The sequence below is a fragment of the Euphorbia lathyris genome, chromosome 3 (assembly GCF_963576675.1).
Source record: "Euphorbia lathyris chromosome 3, ddEupLath1.1, whole genome shotgun sequence".
Classification (NCBI taxonomy): Eukaryota; Viridiplantae; Streptophyta; class Magnoliopsida; order Malpighiales; family Euphorbiaceae; genus Euphorbia; species Euphorbia lathyris.
In genome coordinates this window covers 48,637,882-48,652,526 of record NC_088912.1, presented here as the reverse complement: position 1 = coordinate 48,652,526, position 14,645 = coordinate 48,637,882, and the positions used below count along the sequence as shown (strand labels likewise).

Genomic DNA, 14,645 nt, shown 5'->3' with positions numbered 1-14,645 from the left:
AATAGGGAAGTTGTTAAGCCATATGAGGTTGGAATGATAGAATAGGTTGGTCGGATGCAGGAAACCAAGGGTGCAAGGTGGCTGGTGAGTGACGTTGGTACTAGGAGCAGCGGTGGATTTTGGTCAACGTTGATCGGCAACGGATTGAATCATAACTCCCAATTTGATAGTGGCGTAATTAGTAGAGATGTTACCTTGAATCAAAGTGAAGAACATGAGATTTCTCAAATCATAGTTGCCAAAATAAATAAGAAGATGGGGGGATATGGAAAAACGGTAATACATTTGATATTGTTTTAAATGAAGAGATGATCATATTGGATCAAAATGTAAAAGAATGGAAGAATTATTAAAGAAAGGGACAATTTCAAAAATTCAAAATGATATGGAAGTGGGCTCAAAAAAAGGGTCAAACGTAGGCTCTACTAGACACGACTTATCATCATGAGTACCCTTGCTTAGAATTGCCACGTGCTGGGCAAACCACCATCAGTTGGAGAAGCTGTGGGGATCCGAGAAGCATTTAAATGGTTAAAGAACAAAGGAGTAGATGGGTGTACTGTTGAGATAGATGTTGAAGTTGTGTGACCAATCTTGCTCAACCTTCTTGTTGATCACTGTATGATCTAATTATTAGATGATTGCAGGAGGTTATTAGATTATTTTAATAATGTTTATGTCAAAACTAATGAATCGCCGCGAAATGCTACTGTTAAAATTTTCTATAATCCATAGATCGTGATAGACTGCCACAGATCAAACCTCAAAAATTAATTTAAAACATAAGTTAGAGACTTACGGGTTATGTCTAGATACGACTAAAGATATCCACAAGTCGATAGATACTTTGAAAGTCTCGTGTACCAACCGTATAGGAATAAAAACGGTGCTAACCGGAATCGGGAACAAAGAACGAAAACTCAAGAACACAGGAGAAAGGGGCTGGCCGAATTCTATAGTTGTGGAGGCTAGGGTTGATAATTCCTTTTAATGTAGTCCTTAAAAACCTTTTCTAACTAGGTTTAGATTAAGTATGGTTAATATTCAATTAACCCCTTAGTGATCCCTAATCATAAATATAGTCCTACAAATTTTATTTAATTTAATTAGGATCAATTAAGTTTAATTTAATTATCCCATAATTATTATTAACCCAAAAGAATTAAATTGCATTATTAGTTCAATTAATAATTAATCCTATGTAATTAAGCAACAACAACCATTTAAACTAGGATTAATTACATGATGATCATCTAAAAATTTGATTGATGATGGTAATTTACTAGGAGGAAGCAACTAACATTTAGGAGTAATTACGGAGATAGTACAATCCTAGGGATTTCAAGTATCAAGACAGGCAGAGCAAGTTAGTTTATCGAAAATAAAGCAAATTTAAAGGAAAAGAAGAGCTAAAAGAAGCAAAGATGGTTCTAAAAAAGAGCATAGAATTAAGGAAGAATGGAGAGATTGTGTGTTTGTCTGTTCAAACTTAAACTTGGCAGCATGCATGCTTTTTCTTTCATTTCCTTTTCAGACTTTTATCAGAATTCTTTTATGTAAAATTATCACTATCTACAACTCTCTAGCCTGGACCAGAATACTGGAGTATCACTTTTTTAATATTCAAACAAAGACAGGTTTATTGAATCTGACAATAGCTCCTGCTCCTGTCACTGTTAAAATTATGGAGTGCACTGCCCACAATTTGCAACCAAACCAATCTTAGATGTGAATAATCACAAAAGATCAAATCTACACACCCTACAAAAACTGATCAACATTTAATGGAAAAGATACTACTTTTCTCTTTCTTCTCTAATTATGTTCAATTTATGATTGATTGATTTCGTTGCTTGGTTTTTTCAAGTACATTTTTTAATTTCTAAATACAGTAGGAAGGAAAAAGAAAGGCCACCTAGGAAGGCAACGAACAACACTTTCAAATTAATTAATAATAATAATTAAAAAAAGAAAAAGAAAAACTAAAAATCTAATGACCAATTGGCAATGGCTTGCATGCAAGGCATTGAATTGGGGGTTTCTGATTATGCTGCTGCCCACTTTTGGTTTTTCTATTCCCTTTTTTCTTCTTCTTCTTCACTTTTCCCGGAAAATTGTTTGGTTGGCCTAGAAAATCTAAACTATTAAAGCCTCAAGAGTAGCCTTCTTTCCCGTTAGACAAACAGGGCAAGAATCAAGAAAAGGTTCACAAGGTTTGCATGAACAAAGGTGCCTACAAGGAAGGAACAATATACACGAATTCCTAGAGTTACAGCCTCTGCATACCATCATCAACTTCTTCTTTTCTTTTTCTTGTGTCAAATTATTATTATCATCTACCACACCTACTACTCTGTTGCTTTGCTCGTCGTCTTCTCTGTTTATCACATCACAGCATGACTCTGCATCCTCTGCTCCATTATCGAAGCAATATGTTGCAGCTTTTTCCCTTATCTGCTCAATTGTATTGTTCAGTGAAACAACCATCGCTTCATTTTCATGTGCCGCTCTCTGCCACACTTGATTTTCCATCTCTAATCTTTTCAACAAATCCTGAAGCTCTACTGTTCTTTTAGCCGCTTGTGCTATTTCTTCATCCTTTTTCCTCAAGAGAGGCAACGCTTTGGATTCAATTTTCTTCATCAATAACGCAATCTGTTGCTTTCTCTGTTCTTGCATTAACAATCTCAATCGCTCATTCTGTTAACAAAAAATCAATTAAGAAATCACAAAAATCAATTGAATATTTGAGTAACGAATAGTGATAGGTGTAACCTGTAGTTTGATATAGTGATCAACCTCTTGGCTTTGCTTGTCCTCATAAGCAGCCATGGATTGAAGTTGAGGATGAGGAAATGAAGAATGCTTTTCGATTTTGGGAGCAGAGGATGAAGTAGTATTGAAGAGGTGCGAATTGCATTGAAGTTGTTGTTGTTGTTGGTGTTGATGTAAATAGGAGGAATAGAATTGATTAAGGGCTCCTCCACAGGCATTAGCATTATTATCCATCCAATCCTGAGATCCGCAGAAAGGAAACTGTGGTTGCGCTTGCACAGCCATAGACAGAGAGAGAGAGTTCACCAAAATTGAAGTGAGAGAAAGAGAAGAAACGGGTGCTTTTTATGTATGATGAATGGGAAAAGCAAAAGTTGCAGTTGAAAACAGTTTGATAGGTGCTAATAAGATAAAGAGATAGAGGAGGAGGAGTAACCCATACCAACAAAGAGCAAACGATCTATTCTCTAATTTATTAAAGTTTGTTATATATATAAGATTAAGAAGGAAGTGGGGGGTTTTATATTTATATAAATATAACCTTGGTCCATGTATAGTATGCTAAAAAAGGGGGGAGTGGTGGGTTTAGGATACTTTTGAAAATGAAAAAAGGCATTAAATTAGAGAGAGAGAGAGAGAAGAGTATGGGACGCGGTAAGCAACGACGTAGACATGCAGATTTTGTGACTAAACAATCGGGTCAGAGTTGAGATATGAGAGAAGAGTTTGTTTCTTTGGTTTTGAATTGAATTATCCCTCTTTTCTCTATCATACATGAATAAGTCACCTGTTTTTTAATGGATCAGTTTAGTCATTTACATTACCTGTCCTCCCTTCTCTCTCAAGAATAGGATTCTTGTTTCTCTTTCTTCCATTTTCTTTTTCTTTTTCTTTTTAGGAACTTTTAGGAATAAGGCCTTGTTTGATAAAACAATTAATTACTTAAATTAAAATATTCAGTACTTATTTAATTTAAGTGCGTTTGATAATGGTTGTTTCTCCACCACTTAAATTAGTTAATTAAGTCAAAAATCACTTATTTTAGTAAGTCAAAATATTTAACTTAACATTTTAAGTTAAACATTATCAATTAATATTTTTATAAAAGTTATATCTTTCAACACTTATAATATTCAACACTTAAAATTCAATACTTATTTTTTCAGTACTTAATTTTCAGTTTTATCAAACCGCACCTAATATCTACTACCCCTTTTCCCCGTTTTCTATATTATTCACCTTTTTTAGCATATGCTGCTCCCTTTTCTAATTAACTTCTCTTCCATCATTATTTCTTTATCAAGACACCAACTCACTATTTATTTATTTATTTATTTTCCTAAAACATTAAATAAAACGTTACTTCTTCTTCTTTTTAGATGTTTCATTTTATCTCAATATCAAAACAAAACCGTGTACATTCCAATTTTAATCAAAGGAATCCGTCCACATAAATTTGAATATAATTAAGATTCTCTAAACAATATTTTCTTCCTATCTTAATATTAATCAAAACCAATATTGCTTTCTTTTCAGGTACAATTGGGAAATACTAGCTGTTTTCTCTATTTCCTCTATATTCAAACTGTTACTTTCACAAATTATATATATATATATATATATAGTGGTGGCGCTAGTCCCGAGGCTTTAGCGACCGGTTCAACCATTGAGCAATAATGCTTTTACTCTTTATAACCCTTTTAATATTGGTTTATATTTACATTTTGCAAGGTTATTTCAATATTTCAAAATTGTTAAATTGATTTACATGTGTTTAGGAGTGGCAATGGGATGGGGAAAAACCGAAAACCGTGGGATCTGAACCGACACAATCGGGAAAAAACCGAACATTTTGCGCACGGGGATGGGAGTGGGAGAAATTTTAGCCCCGAATATTAAAATTGGACGGGGGTGGGTATTACTATCCCCGAACCACGGGGATCCGCAAAACCGCCCCCGCAAAACCGATCGTAAAATCCCCAAAAAATCCACACAAAATCCTCAAACAATAAAGTAAAATATTATATATATATCTAAGATAATTAATATTTAAATGTGATTAAAAAAAGAATCAGTATTCATCAAAAAAAAAAAATCAGTATTGTGATAAGTTAACTAATACTATTATCTACATCTACAACAATTTAATTTAGTTTTATTGCTACTCTTAGTATATCACATTTATTTAGATATATCAGTACTGAATACTGAGTTTTTTTAGCATATCACTACTTTAATTTTGTTTTATTGCTACTCTGTGTATATCACATGTATTTAGATATATCAGTACTGAATGCTGAGTTTTTTTATTATATCAGTACTAATACTGAATGCTAAGTTTTTTTATTATATCTGTACTTTAATTTTGTTTTATTGCTTCTCTAAAGTTATATTTTATAATTTCATTTTATTACTGCTCTAAATTGATATTTTATATCAGTAACACGTTGTGAATTTTAAATTTGGGGATTAGGTAATTTTTTAGTTTGAGATTTTTTTAAAATTTTATTTGGGGATTGGGGATTCTTCGAAACCCGTGGAGAACCGTGCGGACGGATGTGGGTGCCAAAAAATCCCCAAATATTTTTTTGGGATTCCCCAAAACCGCCCCCGAAAATATTGGGGGCGGAATGGGGATGCAAAACCGCCTCTGCCCCGCCCCGTTGCCACCCCTACATGTGTTAAAAGGTCATGTGGAACCCTCGACTCTCATTTTATTTTATATTTTTATTTGAACTCTATTTTTCAAAAAATTATGTAATTATATTACCATTATTAATTACTTTTTATTAACTTTTTATTTTTATAACACTTTTAAATTCATTTTTACTTTATATTTTTTCTATTAAAAATTATTTTTACTTTTAAAACTAAAATAACTTAAGTTATGAGTTGAATTTTTATTTATGATAATTATAAAAAAAATCTATCTATAATATATATATATATATTATAGCTGAAACAAAGAACATTAATACAAGTTAACATATAAATATAAATAGTGACATATAATTATAAAAAACTCACAAATAGAAAAACTTTACACATTTTTCACTTGTAACTCTTTCATAAAAATTTTATCTACTTTTATTTATTCTTATTAACTATTAGTATGACTTATCATTTTCTCTTTCATTTCATTTCATGTGCTTTTTAGTTCTCTCTCCAGTTATTTATTCTTATTAACTATCCACATGACCTATTATTTCCTCTTTCACCGGTTTCCAATTTTCTATCTTCTTAAAAGATATTTATCCATTTATTTTCTTCATTCAATACGTAAACATTATAGCTATAAAAACAACAAGTTATTCATTCACTATGGATTAATAAAGTAACAGGGGAAGAAATAGAACGTCGAAGAAGGAAAAAGGAATGGATTATTGCTTTTCAAAGGATCCATTCACTGTGGATTAATAAAGTAACATTTTGTTGAAGCCTTTGATAAAAAAAAAGGGACATCATGTGAAATAATTTGCTCTTTGTCATTTTATCAATAACAATTTGAAGTTCATGGATTTTTTTATGAATTGAGAATGATCTCAGCTCAATATTCTTCTTCCATTTTTTTTTGTTATTATTGTTTGTTTATTTTTTTTTCCAATTTTTGGAAGTTGTGAAAAAGAGTAATTTAACTTGGGACGTCTCCTTACTTTATTATTTTATAATATATATATATATATATATATATATATATATATATATATATATATATATATAATTAATTGTTTGTTGTTGTTTTCACATTTAACTTCATCAAGCTTCATTATTTGACTTTCGTCATTTGCATCCTAATTTTACAAGAATGCTTAGTATGATTTACTAATGGTGATACGACGAGATATGGTAAATATAGTAGAATAATGAGGTTGTTCAAGGGATAGAGATCCTCTCAATCCATGTTCAATGGATGAAATTTAATATCACAACGTTTCTTAGATACGTGTAGCCCAATAAGAAAATTCAATTTTTGTATTTTGGATTCTGATTTCCTATTTTCATAATTATACGGGGAGAAATTCTACAATGAACCAGGTGCAATTGAGACCATACCAATAAAAAATGAGAAACATAATACTTTATTGAGAAATTAATGGTGAAAAGAAAAACAAGTATATAATTATGATATTTAGGGCCTGTTTGGTTCAGTTGTTAGCTAATGGCTGTTGTGGTTGTTGTTAGCTGTTTGCAATTGCAGTAAGCTGTTAGCTGTTTGTTATTAGCTGTTTAATTACTAGTGTTTGGTAAAATTATATTGAACTGTTGCTGTTCAGATTTAAAATGTCTAAAATAGACATGTTTTAAATTAATCAACGATGAAATTATAAAAGGAAAAATGTGAAAAAATGCACATAACGTTTACAACTACAAATAATTTTACTCTTAATATCTAAAATGATGCAATTTTACCCATAACGCTGGCAGTTAAGAGCAACTTTACCTCTAACATTGGTAAGTTGGGTTGATTTCAGATATTATTAGAAAACATAGATATTTTATTTCTTATTATACACCAATTGCACCTACCAATATTTCATATTTTTTTGTGATTTAATAATAAAATTGAAAATTAATATTTATAAATTCGATGTAATATCGGATTTTTTTTTGTCGAACTTGTACAAAAGACAATATTGGGGTATTTTTGCACCTTATCCTATTATAAAATAAAAATGCGTTACACAAATTAATAAAAATAATCTATATGAAAAATAAAAAATTTATTGAACATATTTTGTGGAAATAAGAAGGATAATTCTGTCAATAACAACTAACTGCAAACAGCTGTTTATGAAAAGCTCCAAATAGGAGCTTTTCGTGAAACGCTAAAAAATGTTGCAGTTTCCAGAGAAAATGCTAAACGCTGCGGTTATATAAACCTAACCAAACGCTATATTTCTTGCGGTTTGGAGTGAAACGCTAAACGCTCCTCCGAAAAGCTGAAACAAACACTCTCTTATATTAGTAAGATCCAATGAACTGAGACCGTATTAGAATTTCTCTTTATATGATTACGCCACGATGGTTTTATTATATAATTAGAATATTTTTACAACTATAAACTAATATTTTTTTTATGGAATACTTTTTTTATGGAGTCGTTCAAATTTCAAATCTATAATTTAATTATATCATTAAGTTTTTATAAAAATTATAAATGTTCGTTTACAATAAAATCAGGGTATTGCTAAATACCGCCCCTAAATTCCGGTTCACCGCACTGTTTTGACCATTTTACTCTTGTCATTTTTTTCCCCAAAACCTTCAACACTCTCTCTATTTTTCTCTCCCGAGCACAAATCCCGGATTTGACAAAAATGGATCAAAGCATTCCCGAAGACAATGAGTTCGAACACGAGGTAAGATTACGGTTATTAAAAACGTTATTTAGGTTTTTTTTTTATTTTGGTTTTGGCCTGGGCGGGTGGCGATTACCACCCGTTCCTTAGGCCGAACGGATGAACTACCCGTTCGGCCTAAGGAACGGGTGGTAATCGCCACCCGCTCCACCCATGGAACGGGTGGTACGCGCCACCCGCTCCACCCATGGAACGGGTGGTACGCGCCACCCGCTCCACCATTGGAACGGGCAGTACGCGCTGCCTGTTTCCACCTATGGTGAAACGGGCAGCCTGCCCGTTCAGGCCAAAATGGGCAGAAATTGCCCCGAATTAATTTCGAACGGAGAAATAGCCCCGAAGTATTTTTTTGTAATTTTAATGTCAATTTTTCGTATATTCAGGTACCGATAGAAGATTGGAACCCCGATAACATTGATTATAGTTCGCGTTTCATAACGGATACCGTTTTCCCCTCCGGTCAGGATGCTATTGATTGGGCAAAAAAGATAGCTATTCAGAATGGGTTTGAGATTGTAATATCTTCGCACAAAAATGGGGAAAAACAGAAGTTGTTGTGCTGTTCACGGGGTGAACGATATAGAGGTGTTGTGAAAAATGATGAAGATCCTGCAATTAGGAAAAGTAAAACTAAAGCGTGCCGCTGCAAATTTCAGATTAAAGCCTATCAACATGCAGACCTTTCGGGATGGGGGATAAAGGCTAAGGCTGGGTTAACTGGAATGCATAACCATACAATGCGTATGTATCCAGAGGGAAGTCGGCAAATGAGCGGACTCAGTATCGCATCTAAACAAATTGTGCGTGATATGACTTCAGCTCAAGCAAAGCCTTGTGCTATTTTAGCATCAGTTAAAGAAAAACACCCAGAGGACAACTCAGTAATTAAACACATATATAATTACAGGGACAAAATGAGGAGGGACGCGTTTGAAGGTAGAGACCTGGCTAGTCAATTCTACCATATTGCTGTGGAGAACAAATATGTCAATTACACACAGGCTGATTCAGGTGTGATAACGCATGTGTTCATGGCACATCTAGAGTCAGTTGATATGTTCAGGACTTACCACTGGTACATCGGCATTGATTCAACGTACAAAACAAACAAGTACAAAATGCCGTTTGTTGAGATTGTTGGGATGACGCCATGCAATAATAACTTCAAGATAGCGTATGCTATTGTTAAAGACGAGACCGAAGGGAGCTACCGTTGGATTTTGCAAAGGCTGAAGATTTTGCTTGGGGATGATCTGAACCCGACCGTTGTTGTTAGTGACAGGGAGCTTGGGTTATTAAAGCCGATACAAGAAGTTTTTCCACAAGCAGCGCACTTGCTATGCACTTGGCATATAAATAAGGATGTGGAAGATCGTGTGTATAGAATCATTGGAGATAAAGGCCTTGCCTCTAAATTCAAGAATGGCAAATGGAGAACAATATTAGAATCATTAACCATTGAGGAGTACGAGACCAATCTTATGATGATGAAGGAAAAGATGAGCAGGTTCAAAGGAGTTATCTCGTATGTTGAGGAGACGTGGTTGGTGCATAAGGAGAAGTTTGTTGTTGCTTGGACAAAGGAGTTCCTACATTTTGGCAACACAACTACTTGTCGAGTGGAGAGTGAACATGCTAGTCTAAAGCAATGGCTCAATACGGCAACTGGGTCCCTTGACACGGTATGGCAGAAGGTTCACAAGCAGATTGAATCACAAGCAACCAATATAAGGTATTTGCAATTTCTTCTACTGCGATTTTGGAATTTGCATTTATGGTTGTATCATTTCACTAACTAAAAATAATTTTGTCTTCGTATTAGGTACATGCTTGAACAGTCCCGGCTTCGTCAAGCAGTCACTTTCGCCGGACGCCCATTAAGCCAACTTGTATTCAAAGTCTCTCATTATTGTGTGCAGTTGTTGAATCAAGAGTTAGAGCGCATGAGAGGGTTGAGCCATGAAGTGTACGTGCGTTGCGGTTGTGTATTGAGAACATCGCATCAGATACCATGTGCATGTGAGCTGAAACGAGCTTGTGATCTGGAACAAATGATCAGTTCTGAGAGTGTTCACGTGTTTTGGAGAACACTTTTAATCAATCATGGTGACACTGATGAAAATGACGGGCGTAATGATTTGAACGAGGAGCAGCGATATTTTAAGTCCTTAGTGGACCAAGTCTTTAAAGCCGACCCATCCGTAATGCGTAATATTCCAACGGCTATATTCCAATGGCTATATTCTCCATCTATAAAATTAAACAATCTTTCTACTTCAGTTATCCACATTTACTCTTTAAATTCATTTCAACGAAAACTCTCAAACATAAATGGCTTCATCTGATTTTACCAATGAGTTCCCTAATTTTCCTCCCGAGAAAAGCATAGTATCAACTTTGAATAAGTCTGATTGCACGACGAAGATGCTTGATTACCAATACTACGCAATCCGTGTATATGGAGAGACATTTGTGAGTCCAACAATGTTCCATCCTGAAACTCCATTTATGTTTTGCTTCAAGCTTCCGTCTGCTGGTGAGTTTCCAATATACTCACTACACATGCTATGGTTCTTATGTTATATGTATTACATGCCTTTTGAATTTTCTCTAGAGGAATGGTTGAACACTTTGAATGAAGGAAATATTCCTAGTCATATTCAAACATTTCTGAAGTGGTTTATGCCTATTGATGACTGGAAAGCTATGTTCGCCAGACTACTGCGTGATAATCAGAGGGGAATTATCTCTAAAAAAAATTTCAACTCCATCATCTTTTTAAGATGGACAGAGTCTGAAATTTCTCATGAGGTTCATCGAACTTATCCTTACTCGATCGTGAAAAATTGGGATCGCTATAAATTAGAGGTTCGAGTACTACAGAGTATCAGCGCTTCAAAGAACGATTACCTGCCAGGACGAGCTTGGCCAAGAAATAGAGGAAATGCTCCATGGAACATTTTTCCTGTGGAATATGAGACGAATATTGCAGAGGAGAAAGAGATATACCTTGCAATACAGTCAGGTGTACCAACGACATCTTCACCAAACATTGACGAGTACGAAGAAGATAGTGACTAATGTCTTTTTTTTTTCTGTTTATGTCGTTGTAATGTATTTTTTCAGTTTATGTCGTTGTAATGTATTTTTTCAGTTTATGTCGTTGTAATGTATTTTTTCAGTTTATGTCGTTGTAATGTATTTTTACAGTTTATGCCGTTTATGTCGTTCTAATGTATTCTTAAATTTGCAATAATAACAAAACGTACCACAAAAAAACCAAATTCTGTCATAATAGTACTAAAATATCAATCCACCAAATTCAGTCATAATAGTACTAAAATACTTCAAAATACAGTCATAACTCACTTGGCCAAATGCCAAGCACCCATAATCTGCTCTAACGACTGCCTATATACAATCGCAGCATCCTCGTCCAGCTGACTCATGTGATCCAACACAGTTTCACCCCAGCCAGATAATCGACTAACCCACTGTAAAAAGTAAGGGACAAAAAACAAGGTTAATATCACTTCACATTTCAGTAAATATCATTTCACATTACTAGACCAGTAAAGAAAAACCAAAAATAACTTACAATCTCACTGTTCGAGCGAGTATAAACAGTCGGTCCGGGTGCAACAATCTCCGGAAGTAGACGAGGGTGTGAGTGACGGGTGTACCAATGCATGTACTGATCCTCACAATCTGATGGAGTATGTGCTGGAGTGAATACAGACAGTATAAGGACGGACGACTGGGGAAAAGAGTCCCAAATACCCTGCACCATCACAGCTGGCACCTCTACACGATACTTCAAACTGGTCCACGGGCGAACAGCCTTAGAAGGCTGCAATATCGGTCTAGGAATGGTCTGCACATGTCCAAGCTGTCGAAGGCATCGCCCCGGCATGTACGGCTCGATCACATCCCGATACCGTATCCATCCAGAATATAGAGTCCTCGGGGTCTCAGTAATGGCATCAGGGCCATACGACATCCACATGACCTACAGATGTATAAAATTACATTAACACATACAAGTAATACGAATTTGTTTTAATTGAACAGTATTTATAATTATATAGCAAGTATACCTCATCTGCTGTCAACACATCAAGCCGGGCACGAAATGCTCTCAGCCGCTCATCTCTCTTCTCCATCGATATAGATGGCCACAACGAAGCCCTAGGAAGATCCGGGTCAACTGTAACTGCCTCTCGATGTGGCTTGAAGCAAGGAAAATACTCATAAATCCAGGACTGGAGCAATGTCATACAACCCGTCATCTGCCAGCAATCTCCTCTGGTAGCAATACCAAGATGACGGTATAGATATGCTAGTGCAGCTGATCCCCAAGAAAGTCCAACGGCTCCAGCCGTCGAGTCCTGCACCTCTAACAGACAAGAAGGTCGGATGCGGTCACCACTCTTATCTACGAACAAGGTGGAACCGAGCATCAGCCACGTCCAAGCTATAGCCTGGGTCTCAGGAATCCGATCACCTCCACAGTGCTCCATGACGGAAGCGGCTCGTATACCACCAGAAGCATAATGACGGGCATCTAACTGAACCCGAGTCATCCCAAACAAATCCATCACGCACTCCTTAAGCTCATCAATAGTCGCATCAGCAGTCACCATGGCACCATCTACGGGGATGCGCAATATCTCCCACACATCATGCATCAAAATGGTCATCTCGCCAAATGGCATGTGAAATGATGACGTGTCTGGCTGCCACCGCTCTACAAATGTCGTGATCAGAGCAGCATCTATGTGACTGTGCATAATACCAGGTAAATGGAACATGCCAGATGACTCGATACGCGACTGAATCATCCTGGAAGAACCACTGTACCATGATCTCAGCTTTGAGCAATACCCTGATCTGGTATGACACCTAAGGACACCCCTATCCTGACCGGCCCAGATAGCATATGCAATATGTCCCAAAAAGCTCGAGATCACAGCACCATCAAATGGACCCCCGGGGATGGGGTCCTTCACAACCCAGTTATCCTCTACACTCCTCGATCGCTTGCTGCTACCTGAAATTACAGCAAACGGTTTACATTAAATTTTTGGTATATTTTTCAATAGTCACGATTAACACAAATACAAATAAACACATTTTTAAATTTCTCTTACCAGAAGAAGTTGTTGCGGTAGAAGAAAATCGTCCGTCTCGACCCCTCGTCACGACGCCACGATGTATGGGGATAGTATCAGAACTAGGACGATGCATAGAGGCATCCCCGTCCATGTCTATATCAGCCGCCTCATCCTGTCCCTCAGCACGCTCCGCCTGTGCAGCATATGCCCTCCGGGCGTCCGCCATGAACCGCTGCTGCTCCGCCCGGTCCCGCCGAGCAGATGCAGTAACAGGACGTGAAGACGTGCGTCTAGGGTCAGATCCCTCATGATCCTGTAATATTATTTATTTAGTATATTTAATTTAACATAATTTTTTTATATATATATGTTCGGGTCTGCCTACGCCCGGTCCGTACAAATTAAAAAAAAAATAATCAAAATTTGCCCCTTTTTGGCCTGGGCGGGTGGCTTACACCACCTGCCCTATGGTCCAAACGGGTGCGGCGCACCAGTCGGCCTTAGGGCCGACCAGTGCGCCGCAAACGTTTGGCCCTTAGGCCAAATGGGTGGCGCATGCGCTCCACCATGCGGTGGAGCGCACGTCTTGTACGCGTTCCACCTTAGGTGGAACGTGTACGACGAGCGATCCACCGCATGGTGGAGCGCGTGCGCCGTGCGATCCACCATACGGTGGATCGCTCGTCCCGCACGATCTCCACCTACGGTGGAACGCATAGTTCATGCATTCCACCGTAGGTGGAGATCGTGCGGGTCGCCCGCCTAGCTGAAAATCTGGGATTTTAATCCCGATTTTCAGCCCTTATTACTCACGAATTCGTTAAATTTTTTTACGAAAATACTTACCGTGTATCCTTTGTCGATGCCTACTTTTCGTGCCATCTCGTTTTAGGTCGGTTTTTTGAGAATGGAAAAGAAGTAGAGAGGATTTGGAATTTTTAAAAGTTTTGTTTGAAATAATGAGAAGGGCAAAAGGGTCAATACAGTGCAGTGAACCGGAATTTAAGGGCGGTATATAGTCGCCCACTAAAATTAAGAAGAAATAATGTTGATAGATTTAATTAAGTGAATGTTTCATAGATTATATCTATAAATTTATCATTTGGTTATTTAACATTATATTAATAAAATGATAATTAACTGTTTTAGAATTTTTGTATTAAAGATTTAATTTGATTTAAAAAATTAATTTATTGTGTTATATATTGAATTGAATTAGAAAATGGATATCATATTAAAAGTGATATGGATTAAGTTAAAAAAATAGATTATTTTTTTTTAGAAGAGATGAAAAGATATTATTGATTAGCATTCAAAACAAAAACAAGAAAATGAGGAAGGACAACGCCCTCTAAGCTCCGCAATTTGACTCAGAATCAGTCACCCAATCTAAAGT

The 14,645-nt window shown here is 36.2% G+C and overlaps 2 protein-coding genes across 2 annotated transcripts; both read right to left on the bottom strand.

Annotated features, from left to right (window-relative positions):
* Positions 1 to 1,922: 1,922 nt before the first annotated feature.
* LOC136221618 (probable BOI-related E3 ubiquitin-protein ligase 2) lies at positions 1,923 to 3,347 on the bottom strand. Its single transcript, XM_066009008.1, has 2 exons — positions 2,776 to 3,347; positions 1,923 to 2,700 (listed from the first exon to the last, which is right to left on the bottom strand). The coding sequence occupies exons 1-2, from the start codon at positions 3,058 to 3,060 to the stop codon at positions 2,137 to 2,139; spliced, it is 849 nt and encodes a 282-aa protein (XP_065865080.1). The 5' UTR covers positions 3,061 to 3,347; the 3' UTR covers positions 1,923 to 2,136.
* An 8,121-nt stretch (positions 3,348 to 11,468) lies between these two features.
* Positions 11,469 to 12,125, bottom strand: LOC136221545 (uncharacterized). The gene is made up of 2 exons (XM_066008919.1): positions 11,734 to 12,125; positions 11,469 to 11,629 (listed from the first exon to the last, which is right to left on the bottom strand). Exons 1-2 carry the CDS (start codon positions 12,046 to 12,048, stop codon positions 11,501 to 11,503), a joined length of 444 nt encoding a protein of 147 aa, XP_065864991.1. The 5' UTR covers positions 12,049 to 12,125; the 3' UTR covers positions 11,469 to 11,500.
* Between the last annotated feature and the right edge of the window lie 2,520 nt (positions 12,126 to 14,645).

What these genes read in the sequence shown, in the direction of transcription:
- LOC136221545 (XM_066008919.1), bottom strand. Translation starts at nt 12,048, where the DNA reads ATGCCGGGGCGATGCCTTCGACAGCTTGGACATGTGCAGACCATTCCT. An exon ending in CTCGCTCGAACAGTGAGATT is followed by an intron (nt 11,630 to 11,733) that starts GTAAGTTATTTT and finishes TACTTTTTACAG; the next exon opens with TGGGTTAGTCGATTATCTGG.
- LOC136221618 (XM_066009008.1), bottom strand. Translation starts at nt 3,060, where the DNA reads ATGGCTGTGCAAGCGCAACCACAGTTTCCTTTCTGCGGATCTCAGGAT. An exon ending in ATCACTATATCAAACTACAG is followed by an intron (nt 2,701 to 2,775) that starts GTTACACCTATC and finishes TTTTGTTAACAG; the next exon opens with AATGAGCGATTGAGATTGTT.